General features: G+C 60.5%; 1 protein-coding gene across 7 annotated transcripts in view; it reads right to left on the bottom strand.

Annotated features, from left to right (window-relative positions):
- Positions 1–18,315, bottom strand: part of CELF5 (CUGBP Elav-like family member 5) — a 46,882-nt gene extending 28,567 nt beyond the window's left edge. For 2 of the 7 annotated variants that reach the window (XM_070622514.1, XM_070622516.1), the window contains exon 1: positions 17,951–18,311. In XM_070622514.1, the coding sequence (XP_070478615.1) occupies positions 17,951–18,209 (259 nt within the window). In that variant the 5' untranslated portion in view covers positions 18,210–18,311. Of the gene's footprint in view, positions 1–17,354; positions 17,905–17,950 lie in introns of those variants that run through there. The other 5 variants (XR_011540709.1, XR_011540711.1, XR_011540710.1 and 2 more) reach the window with 5 other exon arrangements.
- Between the last annotated feature and the right edge of the window lie 1,661 nt (positions 18,316–19,976).

The raw sequence follows: 19,976 nt of genomic DNA, 5'->3' as shown, positions 1-19,976 counted from the left end.
TGTCCTTGGACGGATGGTGGTAAACACAATGTGTCCATCCAGACACCGGAACATTACTCAGCCTTAAAAAGGAAGGAGATCCTGACAGCTGCTCCCACGTGGACGGACCTGGAGGACGTGATGCTCAGTGACGTGAGCCAGACACAGAGGGACACACACTGTGTGGTCCACTCACAGGAGGTCCCCAGAGGAGCCACATCCACAGAGACAGAAAGTGGATGGGGGGCCAGGGGCTGGGGGAGGGGTGGGGAGTCAGCGTTTCATGGGGACACAGCTGCAGTTTGGGGAGATGGAAGGTTCTGGAGACGCATGGAGGGGATGGTGGCACAACCGTGTGAATGCGCTTAATGCTACTGAATTGTGCACTTAAAATGATTAAGATGGTGAATTTAATGTTATACGTATTTTACCACAATAAAAAAAAAACTGGAAAAAAATGGTTAAGATGGTAAATTTTACGTTATGTGTATTTTACGACAATTAAAAAAATAAAAAGAGAAGAGGACGCTGGAGCCACCTTTGGGGGGGGGGGCCAGTAGCAGAGCTCAGTGCTCCCTCCCACGCCATACCCCCCAAAGGGTGAGACAGGGAGGAGGAGAGAGGAGACACAGCTGTTAATTAAATCTGCGGCTGACGCTAGATGAAGAGCTGGCGAGGCGGGTGGGGGCAGCGGGCAGAGCTGCTGGCCCCGGGGAGCAGGGTGGGGAGGCCACCAGCAGCCTCCAGGAGCCAGAAGAGGCCGCCACACTGGGATGAGGAGCAGTGGGCTCTGCCACTGACCTGCTTTGTGGCCTAGGATCTGGCGCTGCCCCTGTCTGGGCCTCAGTTTCCCCCATCAGAGAGGATGGTCCGAGAGTGCCAACTGGATGGACCAATCAGGGGGCGGGGACGGAGCTAGAGGGGGCGTGGCGCGGCGGCAAAGGGCGGGGCCAATCAGGAGAGGCGAGGGGCGGGGCCGGCCCCCGAAGTGGTCCAGAGTGAGGCTGTGATTGGACGACGTCCCGGGGCGGGGGCGGGGCTTGCGAGGCGTGAGAACCGCGGACACAAGAGACATTGAGAGACGGGGAGAGAGAGAAGCCCTCAGAGAGGGACCAAGGAGGTCAAAGGTATTTGGAAAGGCCTTTGCCCCGGGCGGGGTGGGGATGCAGGCAGGTGTCAGGTCCCCTGGGATGGACACGGGGGTCTGGGCCCCAGCGCTGGGCTTTGCCTCTCTGCCCTCTGTGGGCCTCAGTTTCACCGCCTGTGAAATGAGACCACCGTTGGCTGCTGTAATGCTGTCAGACCCTGTGTCCCCCACCCCAGCTCCCTCCCCACAGTCTCTCTGCCTCGCCTCCCAGGGACCCCCCGTGCAGAGCCCCCTGGGAACAGCTCTGTGGTGCCCACTTGCACCCCAGGCAGGAGCTAATTAAAGCCACGTCCTATTGGGCTGCACTCCCCACGGTGCCACTCCCGCCTGCTGGGCCGGGTAATGGGGAGGAGACCCCGGCCCAGGCCCGAGAGGCCCCCTGGAGCCCTGGAGAGGGGGCACCAGGCAGAGCTGAGGACAGTTTCAAATGTTTTCAGAAAATCTGTAAAATGGAAAATGGTGCAGCCGCTGTGGAAAACAGTTTGGCAGTTCCTCTTAAACAAGTAAACACAGAATTACCCTATGAGCCAGCAATTCCACTCCTGGGTATAGACCCAAAGAATTGAAAATCGGGACTCAAAGAGATATTTGCACACCCATGTTCACAGCAGCATGATTCCCAACAGCCAAAAGGTGGAAACAACCCAAATATCCATCAATAGATGGTGGATACACACAGTGTGGTCCATGCACACCCTGGAGTATTATGCAGCCGTGAAAAGGAAGGCAATCCTGACACCTGCTCCCACGTGGAGGGACCTGGAGGACGTGATGCTCAGGGACGTGAGCCAGACACAGAGGGACACACACTGTGTGGTCCACTCACAGGAGGTCCCCAGAGGAGCCACATCCACAGAGACAGAAAGTGGATGGGGGGACAGGGGCTGGGGGAGGGGTGGGAGTCAGTGTTTCATGGGGACCAAGCTTCAGTTTGGGGAGATGGAAAGTTCTGGAGACGGATGGTGGGGATGGTGGCACAACCGTGTGAATGTGCTGCATGCCGCTGAGCTGTGCAATTAAAAATGGCTAAGATAGTAAATTTTATGTTATGTATATTTTACCACAATAAAAAATTGTAATTGGGCTATATGACAAACACACTCCGTCCAGAAAAAGTGCAGAACATGTAAGTGTAGAAGGTAACAAATAATTATCAAGTCACATAACCATTTCACAGGTCCCAAAATAGAGCACGGCAGCCCCAGGAGCCCCAGAGTTCCTCCTGCGCCATCACAAGCCCCTCGGTCCCCGAGGTAACGCTGCCCCAGCTCCTGGGATGACCGCGGCGTTGCTTTTGGTTATGGTCTCCCACCCCGCGTGCACCACTAACTAATCCAGTTAGCGCTTCCTGCTTTTGAACTTGTGTAAACAGATGACAGCATCCGTGCACGCTGGTGTCTGGCTCCTTCACCCAACAACAGGGGGTCGTACGCATCAGGTGTTAATTCCTTTTCGTTTCTGTGTAATATTTTATCCTACAAAGATCCTACAAATTGGTTATCCATTCTCCTGTGGATGGCATTTGGGTTGTCTGCTGTTTGGGGCCATCATAAATAAAGCTGCTATGGAACATTCTGGCATATGTGTTTGGAGGCACAAGGCCACACCCAGGAATGGAACTGCTAGTTATAAGGGAGGCGTATGTTGATTTTAATCGATTCTTTCCAACAGTTTCCCAAAGAGAGTTGAGCCAACGTATCCTCCCACCAGTGGGGTCTGGGAATCCACTTCACGCCTCTTGGTTCTGCCAGCCTTTGAAATGTCCGTCACGGGGTGGGTGTGTCATTGCGTTTCATCGACATTTTAACGCACATTCCTATAGTCGTGAACGGAGCGGGGCACCTTGTTGCTTTGTCGCCGCTCTTTATATATTGTACGTGCTTATCCGTTCGGGGTTACATGCAACACCAACACCTTTTCTCAGCCCGTGACTTGTCTTTCCCTCTGTGTGCGTGTGTGCGTGTGTGTGTGTGTGTGTGTGTGTGTGTGTTTCTATTTTCTGAATTAGCCCCACAAGGTCTTCAGGGCGAGAAGAGGTGCCAAGACAGCCAGCCCCAAGGCCTGAGGGAAATTAGGCGTGGCCGGCAGAAACTTGGGCTGCAGGCAGATTTAAAATAGGGGCAAAACCCCCTCGGCCTTGGGTCACCTCTTGCCTGTGGACCCCCCGTCTGCAGGTCCCGGGAGGGGTGGGTGGGACCCCGCGCGGCCTCCGGGTCTGGAAGGAAAATCGAATTGCGAGCCGCTGTCCGTGGTGCTGAAATCCTGTCCTGTGCGCTCGGCCCGATCTCTTCTGAGTTTCTGTTTTTGAGTTGATGAAAATGCATGATATTTACCCATTTCTGGACAAACAGAGCCTTGACTTCCGGTCCCTGTGACGGTTGACTCGTTTTCCTCCCTCCCCCAAACGCATACGTTGCTGTTCTAACCCCCAGGACCTCAGAACAGGACCCTGTCTGGAAATAGGGTCATTGCGGATGTAAATAGTTAAGGCGAGTCGATCCTGGACTAGGGTGGGTCCTAAGGCCAACAGGACTGGGGTCCTTATAAAAGGGGGAAATTGGGGCACAGAGAGGCACACAAGGAAGACGCCAAGTGAACACAAAGGCAGAAATCTGGGTGATGTATCGACAAGCCACAAAGGAGCTGTTGGCATTGCCCTCATGTCACAGAGGACGCGGTGAGGCACAGAGAGGCAAAGTGACTTGCCCGAGGTCACACAGCTGGTAAGTGGAACATCCAGGGTTTAGACAGGCTCCACGGACCGTGCGCTGACCACTGGGATACACTGCCTGGAGCTTGCATCTTTTCTAAAATTTTCCCTGTGTCTCCACAGTCACATATCTGCCTTACCCCTCCCTGAAAGGACCCTTAAAATAGCCCACCTTTCTGAGAAGTGTGGGGCAGGGTCGAACAAAGAGGCCGGGGACCCCCTCTCGATTGTGCGGGATCTGGTTTGCTGCGTCCTCGTCCCACAGGGACCCTTTGGGGGGAAACTCAGCCCGTCCAGCGCCCACGCTGAGCGAGCCTCCCGCCCCGATTCCAGCCCCGGCCACCCGCCCACACACACATCAGCAACGACGAGGGGTCGGGGCTGGTGTCCAGTGGCCCTTCCCACGCTGGCCGAGCCCCGGGGGTCTGCAGGGCTGGGGCAGGAAGAGAGGGCGTCCTACCCTCTCCAGGCCCCTTACGGGGACGTGTCACCCACGTCAACCCCTTGCATCCTCAGACTATTTCAAAAGGACGGCACCACTGTATCTATTATTTTCGCCACTTTGCAGATGGGGAAACTGAGGCACTGGCCATTAGGCCATCTGCCCGAGGTCACACAGAGACGGGGGCAGGATTTGGACCCTGGGGGACTAAGTCCACTCGATGCCCTTCTCCACCGCAATATCCTCCCCCTTATAAGACAATAGCAGCAGGAGTAACAGCCGATTCACCGAGCACGTCGACAGGGCGGTCACCGTCCTCGGTACTTGGCTCCCCGCAGGAATCCTTTGAGGGCGCATTAGGCAGAGTATGCGGGAAGCGAGACTCAGAGAGGCAAAGTGACTTGCCTAAGGCTGCACAGCAGGTAAGTTGACTCCTTAGGGAACTACTTAGCGACCTGGCCCTCGCAAACACGGGGCTCCGGGGTGACCCCGCAGAGCCCCCGTGGTGGGGAGAGCAGTGCCCAGCTTACAGATGAGGAGACCGAGGTTCGCAGTGGCCCAGGTCACCCACAGCAGTGACGGAGCTGGAACGGGAGCCTGTGTCCGCGGGACTCCTTGCACACGGCCCTTCTCCCTGCAGCCCCGGATGCTCCCTGAGGAGGGGACAGTGGCGGCCGTGGCTACAGGTCCCAGCTCAGCCTGGGCTCCGGGGACCCCACCTTGACCTATGGGTGCCGCCAAGCCTCACAGGCTGGGAGAGGCCGAGACAGATGCCCTTGCGTGGTCAGCCGGAGACAGATGGAGGGACGCGGGGCTGGGGTTTTGTCACTTCCTGTGGAGCTTTGGAGGTCTGGGGACTGACCCCGAAGGACGCTGGCCATGTCCCTGGCTGCAGCCTGACCCCGGCCACACCCCACACCCGGCCTCTCACTGACCGCCCTTGAGCTCGCCGTTTCCGCCGTCCACACTCGCGCATCCTGGCCCGGCTCCTTCCTCCTCAGCCAGCCGAGCTGTGGCCGCCTCCGGGGAGCCCCCCGCCTGGCCCATGTGGGTCCGGCGCCCACGGGGGTCCCCGCGCCCCCATCTCAGCCCTGCTCACTCGGCCGGAACTGCCTAGTCACCGTTATTCTGACCACGGGACTGGGAGCCCCTGAGGGTGGGGACCGGGGTGTCCCTGTCACCGACGTGGCCCCAGCGTCCACACGGTGTTTGCTCAGCAAGAACGTGGCCACTGATCACGGCCTCCATCCTGGGCCCCGGCATCACCTCCCGGACCAGCGCCGGCCCCTCCTCCTGGTCCCCGTCTGTCCTCCCCGCAGCCGCCACCAGAGGGCGTCTGGAGCCCCTGAGTCCGTCCCGCCTCCTCCGTCCGCAGCCCTCCAGGCTCCCCTCCCTCCGGGGAGAAGCCCATATCCTCCCCGCGGCCCCCCAGGCCCCGCACGACGTGCCCGTCCCCTCCCCGCTCTCCCTCCTCCCTCTCTCCCCCCCTCCTCCCTCAGCTCCAGCCACACGGGCCTCCTCGCTGTTCCTCCCACATGCCTGCCCCAGGGCCTTTGCACAGGCTGTTCTGGAACATGCTTCCCCGAGATCTCTACACGGTTCACTCTCTCACTTTCTTGGCTCCAATGTCACCTCCTTAGTGAAGTTTCCTGTCTCAAATGACAGCCCTCACCCCCCCTCACACACCTTGTTCTATTTTTTTCCAGCGCCCTCAGCACCATCTCACACGCCATATATTTTATTTGTTTATTTCTGTCTCCCCACGGAAATGTCATTTCCATGAGGACAGGATTTTTCATGTGTTCTGTTCAGTGCTGGGTCCCCAGGATCTAAATAGTGCCAGGTACACAAGAGGGGCTCAATAAATACTCGTTGACTGAATGCATGATTTTGTTTCCAAGCTGACCTGCTAGTATCAAGACTCCCTCCTGGGGGCAGCGACCATATTTGATTCATTTTTATCCCCCGCCTTCCCCACCATGCTTCACACACGGTCAATGTTTCCTGAGCAATTATTACGCACCAGCTGTGCTGGGGAAACACCCTTGTTCATCGCCTCCCTGATCACCAACGTCTCCTGCACCCCCCTCCGCAGCCAGCACCCCAACCACGACCAATCATGCGAAGCCCCGTCTCAAAACCCTTTGATCCCAACCCCCTGCATGCGGGGCATCCCACATGCTTGGTCTTTAGTCTCAGCTCTGTCATCTAGCGCTAAAGACGGGCCCTCAGCCTGCCCAAGCCCTTCTGCTGTGTGATCTCGGGCCAGCCACTCAACCTCTCTGAGCCTCCACTTTCTGATCCGTCAAATGGGAATCGCAGTACCGCCCACTAAGGACTCGAGGAGACTCTCCCTTCTGCTGTGGGGTCACCCTCTCCCCCTCCTCCGCCATCCTCTCAGCCCGAGGCTGTGCCCCAGTCGGCTGAGGACAGTGGGGCTGACAGGTCCTCTCCCCTATCCACGGCCCCTCCCCGCACTCAGAAACTCACCCATTCCCGGCCCGGGCCAGGGCTCACCTGGACCCCGGCACCAGGGGCGCCGCCTCCGGGCTGACCTCCCACCTCCCTGCCTGCGGCTGCTCAGCGTCCACTGCTGCCCCAGACCCCGCCCTCGCCTCACATGTGGGGCCCCTCAGGGCTCTTCAGGATTCCCCAACCTCCTGCCCACAGCCCTCTTGACTCCTCCCACGGATGTAGACACCATCGCTGCACCAGAGACTGCCCTCCATGCGCCCACCCATCCACCCACTCACCCATCTATCCACCCACCCATCCATCCACCATCCATCCACCATCCATCCACCATCCATCCACCATCCATCCATCCATCCACCATCCATCCACCATCCATCCACCCATCCATCATCCATCCACCCACCATCCATCCACCATCCATCCACCATCCATCCATCCACCATCCATCCATCCACCATCCATCCATCCATCCATCCATCCACCATCCATCCATCCACCATCCATCCATCCATCCATCCACCCACCCATCCATCCACCATCCATCCACCATCCATCCATCCATCCATCCATCCACCCATCCACCCATCCATCCACCATCCATCCATCCACCGTCCATCCATCCACCATCCATCCATCCACCATCCATCCATCCATCCTCCATCCATCCATCCATCCACCATCCATCCATCCTCCATCCATCCATCCATCCATCCACCGTCCATCCATCCACCGTCCACCCATCCACCCACCATCCATCCACCCATCCATCATCCATCCATCCATCCGTCCACCCACCTGTCCATCCACCATACCTCCATCTATCATCCATCCACCACCCATCCCTCCATCCATCATCCATCCATCCACTTGCTGTGTTCCAGGCCCTGTTCTAGGCACTGGAGACACAGCAGTGAACACAAAAGGCAAAAATCTCCATCTTAACGGGGCTTCCATCCTATTGTGGAGGAAAGAAAAACAAGCAAAGAAAAAGCAAAATCTATGATCTATGGTATGTCAGAAGTTTTCATTTTCACAGAAAAACAAAAAGAAGGGAGAGCAGGGCAGAGGGATTTGGAGTGCTGAGAGTGGCTGTAATTATAAATCCTGTCTGCAAGGATGGCTTCACCGAGAAGGGGAAGTTTGAAGGGCCTGAGCGAGGAGGCGTGTGAGTATCTGGGGAAGAGGACGCTTCACTAAGGAGGTGACATTTGAGCCAAGACCTGAAGGAAGTGAGAGAGTGAACCGTGCAGAGATCTCCGGGAAGCACATTCCTGGCAGAGGGCACAGCATGTGCAAAGGCCCTGGGGCAGAACCAGCCCTGGCGTGTGGGAGGAGCAGGAGGAGGCCATGTGGCTGGAGCAGAGGGAGGAGGGGGAGAGAGGGAGGAGGGAGGGCGGGGAGGGGACGGGGCAGATCGTGCGGGGCCGCGAGGAGGACTCGGCTTCTCCCCCGAGGGAGGGGAGCCTGGAGGGCTGCGGGCGGAGGAGGCGGGACTGACTCAGGGGCTCCCGGGCGCCCTCTGGTGGCGGCTGCGGGGAGGACAGACTGGGGACGAGGACGGAGATGACAGCGCTGGTCCGGGCCAGCGAGGAGGGGCTGGCGAGACACAGGAGTGGGGACAAATGGGTGGGTCTAAGGAAGCGCGGAAGGCGGCGCCATCAGGACTTGCTGACGGAGGGACACGGTGGGGGGGTGATGAGAGGGCCGAGTCGGGGGTGACTCCAGATTCTGCCCTGAGCCCCTGGAGGTCTCGTCTCCACGACGCCACACTGACCACCGCCTGCTCAAGCCAGAACCTTGGTGTCACCCATGCCAGGGATGGTCCCCTCGGCGCTGCTGACATAGGGGCCGGTTATCCTCTGGAGGGCCGTCCTGGGCGTTGTGGGGGGCTGAGCAGCATCCCTGGCCCCACCCACTCGATGCCAGGAGACCCCCACTGTGACACCCACAGATGTCCCCGGATGTCACCCAGCGTCCCCCGGCTGAGGTCCGTCTCACTAGCTCCCTTCCTCTTCTTCACGCACCCGGGCCAAGAATTAATGACGCGACCTCTGAAACGTGTCCCCAGCCACCCCTCCCCTCCGGCCCGCGGCCATCACTGCTCCACACAGGTCCCCGCAGGAACGCCCCCCACTCGGCTCGGCTCTGCCCGTCTCCCTCCCCAGTGTCCCCATCTCTCCTCCAGGCAGCTTTTTAAAAAAATTGTGTATTTCAAAATCCATATAACATGAAATTTATCTTCATAATTTTTTTTTTTTTTGTGAGGAAGATTGGCCCTGAGCTAACGTCTGTGCTCATCTTCCTCTATTTTGTATGTGGGACGCTGCCACAGCATGGTGACGAGCGGTGTGTAGGTCCACACCTGGGACCTGAACCTGTGAACCCCGGGCCACCAAAGTGGAGCACGGAAACTTAACCACTGTGCCACTGGGCTGGTCCCCATCTTAACCATTTTCAGGGCCCAGCTCAGCGGCGTGAAGCACATTCACACGGTTGTGCCACCATCCTCTCCATCCGTCTCCAGAACTTTCCATCTCCCCAAACTGCAGCTCTGTCCCCATCAAACACTGACTCCCACCCCTCCCCCAGCCCCTGGCCCCCCGTCCGCTTTCTGTCTCTGTGGATGTGGCTCCTCTAGGGACCTCCTGTGAGTGGACCACACAGTGTGTGTCCCTCTGTGTCTGGCTCACGTCCCTGAGCATCACGTCCTCCAGGTCCGTCCACGTTGGAGCAGGCGTCAGGATCTCCTTCCTTTTCATGGCTGCGTAATATTCCAGGGTGTGGATGAACCACAGTGTGTGTGTCAATCATCCGTCCATGGACACGTGGGCTGTGTCCCCCTCTTGGCTGTCGTGGACAACGCCACAATGAAGGTGGCTGTGCAGACGTCTCTTCGAGACCCCACTTTCAGTTCTTCTCGGGACAGAGCCGGGAGCGGGACTGTGGGATCACATGGTCATTCCAGGTTTGACTGTTGTGAGGGGCCGCCACCTGTTTCCGCTCCATTTTCCACTCCCGCCAGCCGCGCACAAGGTGCCCGTCTCTCCGCAGCCTGGCCGCCCCATGCTGGCCTCTGTTCGGTGGGGTCACAGCCCTCCTGGGGGGTGGCCGGGTACCTTCCTCTATGTGGTTTTGCTGAACTCCCAACCCAGGGCTGGCGCCCCTGTCCATCCCACCCTCACCACACGTCACAGCCTCAGGACCAGCTCGCCGTCTGTCCACCTCTCACAGCACAGTGTGCTCTTTGCAAGCACGCAGTAGGTCTGACTTGCCCACAAGTGACACATAGTAGGGACTCAAAAGGTGCTTGAGAGAGGCAGTGGATGGGTGAAGACATGACCCTGAGGCCTGAATCCCAAACCCGTTCAGGTGCTGATGTTGCTACAATGAACTTGCTGTGTGTCCTTGGGGAGTTGCCCTCCCCGCTCTGGGCCTCCCTTTCCACACAGTGGGGAGCCCCAGCTGGGGCGGGGATGCCTCGGTTGGCCCCTCCCCCTAGCAGAGGTTCAGGGACAAGGATGTAAATGAGGGCCCCCTGGTCATCTCTCAGCCACCCTCAAAGGCTGCTGGGAGAAGCTGCTGGAGGAGCTTCTCTCTCGATTCCAGCCCCGACGCAGCCACCCACTGCGGCGCCTCCCGGCAATCCATCGTCTCTCTGGAGCCCCTCAGAGGAGCTGCTTCAGCTGTGGTGGTGGAAAGCTCCAGCCACGTTCTAGGACTCTCTGTGCCTCAGTTTCCCCATCAAGGGAATGGAGGACCCAGAGTCCACCTTCTCCAGATTCTCAGCTCCCCAGGGTAGAAGCCCGAGTCCTCCCCGTGGCCCCTGTGGCCCCACACGACCTGCCCTGTCTCCTCCCTCTCTCCTCCTTTTTCCCTCTGCTCCAGCCACACAGGCCACCTCGCTGTTCCTCCCATATGCCTGCCCCAGGGCCTTTGCACACGCTGTCTCCACTCCTGGAACACCTTTCCCTTGGCTTTAGAACAATAGCTTTCTCATCTGTCATTTAGGTCTCATCCCAGATGTCACCTCCTCAGAGAGGCCATCTTTGGCCACCCAAGATGAGAAGTCACCCCCAACGCACATCCCATTGTATTTCCTTCATAGCATCTAAATCTTATCTATTTGCTTGTTAGTTTATCACCAGCCCCTCCTCCTACCTGGATTGCTTTGTGTCCCCAGAGCCTAGCTTGGTGCCTGGCACATCACTGAGACTTAAAAAATAGTTGTTGACTCTCTGACCGCCCGACCACTTATTGACACCAACAGTATGCAAGCCATCACTGAGTAATGACATTAACCACATCATATCAATTCATCCTGGCGTTACAGCCACTCTGAAGACAGCCACCAGTGTCCCTGCCCTTCTACAGATGAGGAAGCTGAGCCCCCGCAGGTAAGGAGGCTTGGCCACGATCAGGCAGCACAAGCAGGGCCAGGAATGGAAACTGAGTCAGTCTGACTGACAGCCCTTCCCAGTCACCAGGCAAGGAGGAAGGTGGTAAATGTAGGACGGTGTCCGTCTTCCATCCACCCATCCACCATCCATCCATCCATCCATCCACCATCCATCCACCCATCCACCCATCCATCCACCATCCACCATCCATCCACCATCCATCCATCCATCCACCATCCACCATCCATCCACCATCCATCCATCCATCCACCATCCACCATCCATCCACCCATCCATCCATCCATCCACCCATCCATCCATCCATCCATCCACCATCCACCCATCCACCCACCCATCCATCCATCCACCCATCCATCCATCCATCCACCCATCCATCCATCCATCCATCCACCATCCATCCATCCATCCATCCATCCATCCACCATCCATCCACCATCCATCCATCCATCCACCATCCATCCATCCATCCATCCATCCATCCATCCACCATCCATCCATCCATCCACCATCCATCCATCCATCCATCCACCCATCCATCCATCCACCATCCATCCATCCATCCGCCATCCATCCACCATCCATTCACCCACCCATCCATCCACCCATTCAGCCTTCCATCCACCTCCCCACTCTTTCATCCATCTGTCCACTCAGACATCCACTGAGCCATTGTCATCCGTCTGTCCCTTCATGCCTACAACCATCTACTCACTTACCCATCCATCTGTCCCTCTCGGCCAACCTGCCCTCCCACATCCCACCTCTCCCCCACCCCCCATCCCCCACCCTCTCATGCCTTCCTTCATCCACATGCTTCACTCAAAATGACGAGCCAGACGCAGTCCCTGTCCTCACAGAGCTTACATGTCAATGGTGGTCACCATGACCCCAGACCAACAGGACTTTGCTAGGTCAGCGTCTTCCAATCCTAGCGGCCCCTACTTCTGGCCGGGGTCACCTTCAGTCCAAGGACAGCCAGCCTCCCTGGATTGTGAGTCTACGTCTCCACAACCAATCTCTTTCTCTGCTTCCTCTAATCCTCTTCCAAAGTGGGTCAGGGCTCAGGCTCGGGGGTGGGATGCCTAGCTATATTGCTGTGTGACCTGGAGCTGGGTGCTGCCCCTCTCTGGGCCCCAATTCCTCATCTGACCCATGTGGGGGAGGGGAAGCTGATGCTCTAAGAACCACGGCCATCTGGACACGTCGCTGCTTCGCTTCCCTCTCTTCCCACACCGTGGGCCCCGTTCCAAGGGGCTTCCGTTATCTCCATCCAGGCGCACAGGAAGGGAGCATCCTGAAGAAGGCAGGGAGGCTGGGACGAGGCTGTGGTGGCATTTAGGACACAAAGCTCCCTTTCTGTTCAGTTCTAACTGAGATCCTCTCCTGCTCCAAAACCTCCCATGGCTCCCTAGGGCCCTCAGGAAAGAGTTCAAACTCAGTCCAGCATCTGAGTCTCCTCGGGGACCATCCCATGCTGACTCTCTGGCCTCATCTCCCACACCTCACCTAATTTCTCCTCCACTCCAGCGCTGCCCCTGCACACCCCCAGGCCTTGGAAAGCCCAGTTCTCTCTGCCCATATCCATGAGGACAGAGACACTTAACACCCATCACGGCGCCTGGCAAGTAGTAAGCGTTTCTTTGAATAAACAAACGAAATGCTTTCTCCACCTGGCAAGCTACTATTCATCCTTCAAAGCCCCACTTCTAATGCCCCTCCTCCATGCAGCCAGATTTCCCAGCAAAGCCCCCGATTCCCCATCCAGTTCCCTCAACCCTGCATCCCGCCCTCTGACCCAGAACTGACCACCGTGTCTGGAGGGGCCAAGGACTAGCCGTCCTTCCATCAGGGGCCCTCAGACTTCTCTTGCTCAGTACAAGGTAAGGCCCCGAAAGGCTTTCAGGAAATGTTGGCTGAATGAATGAATGAATGGGTGTGGTCCTACTGAGTGTTCCCAGTGGCCAGGTTCCCATCAGCCAATATCGGGGTGAAAGAGAGAGACACGAGCCTACTTCCGAGATTGCTCCTGGGTCCACCCCCAATTCCAGAACTTCTCAGAAAAGTCCTGCCCCATGAGCCCCAGGTCAGAAGGGGACCCCGGGGCTCCCAAGGCCCTTTGTGCCTTTCTCACCAGGCCAAACACTGAAGCTTCCAGACTGAGCGTGCCTCTGGGCCTTTGCACGTGCTGTCTGCCAGGAACGCCTTTCCCATCCGCAGACCCCTGTCCCCTGCGGGTCTCGGCGTAGTCACAGAATCGGCCCAGCTCCCACTGCGCAAGCACGGACTCCGCGCCTGGCCCTGTGCCACAAGATTCACTGCCGCTCCCGTCCTCACCTCCCCCAGCCCGCTCTGTGTCGGGAGCCCATCGGCCTCCCCCTTCCACAGACGGCAACACCGAGGCTCAGAGAGACGAGGATGCAGCCGAAGTCCACGCAGCCGGTAAGACACAGAGAAACCAGACTCGTCTGTCTCAACACCCAGCTCCGAGCTGCTCTCCCACCCTGACCGCCTCCTCCAGTAAGCCCTCCTGGTCTCCACGCCCACAGGGGCAGGGGCCCCCTCTGGGTCATCCCCGCCGCTGTGTTTCCGCCATCGCAGCCCTGAGAGCGACACCTCGAAACCGCCTGGTTCCTCCCCGGGTCCCCCCACCAGACTCAGATCTGGCAGTAGGAGGGGTCCCGGGGGGGGGGGAATTTTATCTGTTTTGCCCAACATGGTATCCTGGGTCTGGGAGGAGACCTGGTACACAGCAAGTGCTCAATAAATGTCGGTTCTGTGGTCGATGGATTCATGTCTTGTTCACGCCATCGTGAACCCCAGAGGGATTCCGTGTGAACAGATGCTGGCACACAGTAGGCGCTTAATCACTGTCCTCTGCCTGAAGGAAGGCAGAAACGATGTCACGGTCACCTGTCAGGCCCCAGGGGGCGTCACAACAGCCTGTTACATCAATGAAGAATGGGCGGCTGGGGGAACTGAGGCACCGAGAGGGACGCGCCCGACTGGAAGCCATGCAGCCAGTCCTGGTGGCTCACCCCCAGCCCCCCACGCGGTCCCTGTGCCCCCCGCCGCGGGGAGAGCCGCTCCTCCCTCGGTCCCCCCCCCGCACCCCTTGCCAGGCGGCGCGTCCCCCTGGGGCTGGCACGTCACACTGGAATCTCACGCCTCAGAGCCTCCCCTGCGCGGAGCCGAGCAGCTGGCGCTCCCATGGAAACCGCAGGCCCCCGCCGGCCCCGCCGCCGCCCCCCTGCAACCTCCGCTTTAAGACAAATATTGTCATTAACATGCAAATGCACATGCGACCGCCATGGATGGGGCCGGTGGCAGGAGGACAGCTCTCTGGGCGCCTCGGGGACCCCACGTGCTCCCAACACCCCCCCCCCGCCCCGGCCAGGGATGCGTGTCCCCCAGCAGGAGACGGGAGGGGCGGTGACCGGCCCCGGCCAGTGGGAGCCACATCTCAGCCCCCCAGCTCCTGGCCTGAGCCCCCAGCCTGGGCTGGGGCCCCCGGGGAGACCCCGTTTCTCGGGATGAGGCGCAGATCTGGGGGGGGCAGCGGTCTTGTGGCCTAGCTGCTCCCCTTTCTCCATCTCGCTCCCTGTGGGGGGTGCTCCCTGTGTCTCTCCTCCCTCCGTCTCTCCCTCTCTCTGTCTCTCTCGTCTCTGTGTCTCTCTCTGTCTCCATCTTTCTCTCCTAAAAACAAAAAAAGCCAGCGCCCACGGGCCTGCCCTCTCTCTGAGGAACCCTCACTTCCCTCCGTCTCCCCCCATCCCCGCCGCCCCATCCTCAGGGCCCAGCTGGACCCCCTGCCTTTCTCTTGGTCCCACGGCGCTCCCGCCTGGCACAGGCCCTTGGGAATCGGGGTGCCTCTGCCCAACCCTTGGCCGTGGCCATCAGAGCCCCCTTCCCCCCCAACATCATCTTTGGGGGCCTCAGCCTCAGCTGGGGGGAGCCCGTCGCCCCTCCGTCACACACATTCACTCCCGCTTCCCTGGGCCTGGGAGGGAGGCCGGGGGCTGACGGGGGCCCAGCTCTGGTCATCTTGGGATCAGTATTTGCCCCTCTGGGCCTCAGTTTCCCTTCTCTACAAGATGCGCTGACACCCGCAAGCCCGCCTCAGTGGTGGTCCCTGGGGTGAGGGATCACAGACGGGCCCCTGGATATGAGAACGAAGCATGGGGTGGTCACGAGGATAAAGACGATGCCAGGGGGCCCTTCCCGCGCTGGGTGCCAGGGTCACAGGACCCCAGATGGACTTTAGCATCTCGGCCCGCTCCAGCCCTTTCAGCTGCCCCGATGCCCAGCCTCGCGGGATCCCCCAGCATCCGGGGCCGAGAAGGCCCTGGGGGAATTTCCCTCCACCCCCGGGGTCCACACCCCCCACCCCTGCCACTCTGAGCCGGCACCAACAGCGCATCCTGGACCCTGTTGACTCCCCAGAAACCAAACCAGAGACGTGTTGGCGGGAGGTGCCTGGACCTGCCCTCTCCCCCGGCTCCCATCCGTCATTCCACTTCCCTTCGGCTGAGTCCCAGAGAGGGGCAGCCACTGGCCAGAGGTCACACAGCTGTGCCCCAAACCCAGGCCTGCCTCCCAGCCACTGGCCCTCAAGACGCCCCCCGCTCCAGCTTGCCCCCCAGCTCCCTCCCACAGGTGAGGTCCCGCCACACCCAGACAGGTGGCATCAAGGCGGGGATCCATTCTTGACCCAAGGGTACTGGTGGGCTGACACGAGGGGAAGCCCACCAGTTGTCACCCCCAGGTCCAGCTTCCAGGGCCCCTCTGAAGCGGAGGGTGAGGGCTGGGTGTCACGGACACCCCGCTTCCCAATTTCCACCCACCAAGGAAAGCTCGGAAACGGGAAAGACCCTGAAGCACCCCCAATCCTGGCATCCTCCAGCCGGAAAAAAATACCCCACCTTCATCGGGCCCTGCTCTGGTGACAGTGGGGAAACTGAGGCTCCGGGCCAGCTGAAAACTCAGCCACAGGGCCCCCACCTCTCCTCGCTGGGGGGCGGGGGGATTTCTGGGGGACACTTAAAACTGGGGAAGGGCAGAAGGAGCCCCCCGCGTCTCCGTCCCCTGCACCCCATCTCTCTTCCTGACCCAGAGCTCACCGACAGCCTTTCCATTCAACATTTGGGGGGCCACGTGGACACCACCCCCACTCCCATCAGATTCCTTCTAGAAATGGCCCTTCAGACACACGAGGGGGTGGGGGCGTGTGCAAAGAGCCCTCCATGAAGCCGTGGACCCCTGAGCTTGACTCCCGGGTGGGTGTGAGCCCACTGCCCTCCCAGGCCACATGGAGGAGCGACATATTCCAGGCTCAATTTTTTTTTTTTGGTGATTGTTGGATTTGAAAAGAGGTGGGGGAGGGGAGGGGTTCCTTTCCACCCCCAGGGTACCAGCTGGGGGGGTCGAGCCGAAGTGACAGGCCTGGGCTCCATCCCGCCACACTCTCCCTGTGGCCTGTCCCAACCCACCATCCATCCATCCATCCATCCATTCATTCATTCATTCATTCATTCAACAAACATGTAAGTCATGCTTCCTGTGCCTGCAACACGGAGGAAGGATGGGGACAAATGGGGTCTGAAATAGGTCATGGGCCCTGGTCCGCCCCCGAGGTTCCTCCAGGGTCTTACCAGGGGTGTCCAAAACAAAGCCTTCGCCCCCGCCACCCCCTAGTCCCCAACACCCGACAGGATGCTGTCCAAGCCGCTCCAATTCAGACACCGGGCCCGTGATGGGACCCAGGGCTGGGGTCACCGTCCCTGGGCACCCCCTCCTGGCATGCCATCAGAGAGGGAGTCGGGGGAGGGCGGCGGGCAGGCCTCCCCACCCCACCGGCCTCCCCCGCTGGGCTCGCAGGTCGCCCACGCCTCCCTGTCCGCCAGGGATCCGGGCTCTGCCAGATGGACCGGCCAGGCTCATCGTCTTTGGCCTCAGACCTCAACACACTGCTCCCAGGCTCGGCCAGTTTTAACTTGAGCCAAAGGTGGAGGCAGCAAGGGTGGGGGGGAGGGCCGAGGGAGGGAGGGGGATGCTGCTGGGAACAGAGAGGGTGGGCAGGGGGGGGAGGGCAAGCGGTAGCATTTGATCCACCCGCGGCCGGCGCTCCCCCACCCCCAGCCTGGCTCAGCTCCCCGCGCCCCCCACCTCCGCTTTCTTTGTAGTTACCGGTTAGCCGGGGGTCCTGGGCATCCGTGTCCCCCCGCCGGCTGGCCGGACCTGCCCCGCCGCCGGCCTGGCTTTGTGAAAATGCCCAAAGCAATGGAGTGCAGAGGTGCAAAGTTCCCCGACGGGGCCTGGGGAGGCCGAATGAATGGGGGGGGGGCGACAGGGAGGGGTGGCAGCTGTTCAGACAGCTCCCCCAGCAAAGGGGCAGGAAAGAGTGGGTGAGGGAGGGAGGAAGGGGTGGGGGTCTAGAGGGAATGGGAGGGAGAGGGAGAGAGAGAGATGGATGCTGGGGGGGGAGAGGATGGGAGGTAGAGGGAGATGGGAGAGGAGAGAAAAGGAAAGAGAGAGAGAGAGAGAGGATGCCGGAAGGTGGGGAGGGAGGGAGAGGGGGCGGAGGAGGGGAGGGGGCCAGCTCGGATCTGTCAGCTGCACCCCCAGAGCGGGGAGGAGGGGGTGGGTGGAACAGGGGGGGAAGAAATGATGCTGTGGCAGAGGGAAGCGGAGGGAGGAGGTGAGGAGAGGAGGGCTGGGGAGAGAAGGTGCCGGAAGGTGGGGTGGGGAGGCCGAGGGAGGAGAGCGCAGGGGAGGGGGCCCACCTTTGTGCATGCCGGTGTAGGGGTCCTTGAGCACCGTGAGCTCGTAGATGCGGCCGAACTGCTCGAAGAGCGGCTTGAGGTCCTTCTCGTCCAGGTTGCGCGGGATCTGGCCCACGAACAGCTTGATGGCGTCCAGGTCCTTCATGCCGTCGGGCTGCCCCCCGGGGGGCTCGGGCCCGCTGCTGCCCACGGGCGAGGGCCGCGGCTGTAGGAGCTGCTGCTGCTGCCGGCGCGCCTCGCTCTCCGTCAGGCGGGCCATGGCGGGCGAAGGCGGGCGGCGGGCGCGGGACCGAGCCGGCGGCGGCGGCGGCGGCGGGCGGCGGGCGGACTCGCAGCTGGAGCGACGGACGCCGCCTCCCGCCTCCCTCCCGCCCCGTCCCCGCACCCTCCTCCCTCCTCCGCGCGCCCGCTCGCTCCAGCATCAGGACCACAAAAGGGCGGCTCCGCAGCGGCCCCTGGCGGCCGGAGCGCGCATCGCACAGCCCGCATCCGCCTCCCGCGCGCGTCCCGCCTCCCGCCTCCCACGCGCCTCCCGCCTCCCGCGCTCATCCCACATCCCGCCTCCCGCGCTCATCCCGCATCCGCCTCCCGCGCTCATCCCGCATCCCGCCTCCCACGCGCCTCCGGCCTCCCGCGCTCATCCCTCATCCGCCTCCCGCGCTCATCCCGCATCCGCCTCCCGCGCTCATGCCGCCTCCGGCCTCCCGCGCTCATCCCGCATCCGCCTGCCGCGCTCATCCCGCATCCTGCCTCCCGCGCTCATCCCTCATCCACCTCCCGCGCTCATCCCGCATCCGCCTGCCGCGCTCATCCCGCATCCCGCCTCTCGCGCGCATCTCGCATCCGCCTGCCGCGCTCATCCCGCATCCGCCTCCCGCGCTCATCCCGCATCCGCCTCCCACGCGCCTCCCGCCTCCCGCGCTCATCCCACATCCCGCCTCCCGCGCTCATCCCGCATCCGCCTCCCGCGCTCATCCCGCATCCGCCTCCCGCGCTCATCCCTCATGCGCCTCCCGCGCTCATCCCGCATCCGCCTCCCGCGCTCATCCCTCATGCGCCTCCCGCGCTCATCCCGCCTCCCGCCTCCCACGCGCCTCCCGCCTCCCGCCTCCCGCGCTCATCCCTCATCCGCCTCTCGCGCGCATCTCGCATCCGCCTCCCGCGCTCATCCCGCATCCCGCCTCCCGCGCTCATCCCTCATCCACCTCCCGTGCTCATCCCGCATCCGCCTCCCGCGCTCATCCATCATCCGCCTCCCGCGCTCATCCCGCATCCAGCCTCTCGCGCGCATCCCGCATCCGCCTCCATGCGCATCCCGCGTCCCGCATCCCCGTGCCCAGTCCCAGCAGGAAAACTGAGGCCAGCGGGCCCACAGGCCCCGCTTCTGGGTGGGTGACCAGGAAGCTTCGGGCAGGACAGACCCGGCTTCCAGGTGGCACCGGCTCCTCCCACCGATAACAGGAAAACGCGAAGAGTAGCTACAGTTCTATGGGTCGCTCACGTGGCGTCGATCTGGCTGTTCCGAGCACTTTTAAGTTTATAACTCATTAATAATAATTAATAATAATAATAACTAACAATAATAATAGCAACAAAAAGGAACACTGATAATGCCATGTGCCAGGCGCTGTGCTCAGCGCTTTGATTATTTATGGAACAGAAATAGGGAAAGTTGTGTTTACATGCACAGCAACCAGGAGTAACCCTTCTGATCACTGGTATGCGCGTGCCCTGTTCAAAAGGTTTCAAAGGATATCGACGCGTTCAGGCCACGTGTTCTGTGGGTGTCATGACACCCCCGCCTAGAATCTTCCAAAGATGTCCCCAAATTAAAGCCCGGGTCCTCCCTGTGGCCCCCCAGGCCCCGCACGACCTGCCCCGTCCCCTCCCTGCCCTCCCTCCTCCCTCTCTCCCCCTCCTCCCTTTGCTCCAGCCACACGGGCTTCCTTGCTGTTCCTCCCACACGCCAGGCCCGGGCCTGCCCCAGGGCCTTTGCACAGGCTGTGCCCTCTATCTGGAATGCCCT

The sequence above is a fragment of the Equus przewalskii genome, chromosome 6 (genome assembly GCF_037783145.1).
Source record: "Equus przewalskii isolate Varuska chromosome 6, EquPr2, whole genome shotgun sequence".
Classification (NCBI taxonomy): Eukaryota; Metazoa; Chordata; class Mammalia; order Perissodactyla; family Equidae; genus Equus; species Equus przewalskii.
This window is presented reverse-complemented; position numbering and strand designations above follow the sequence as displayed.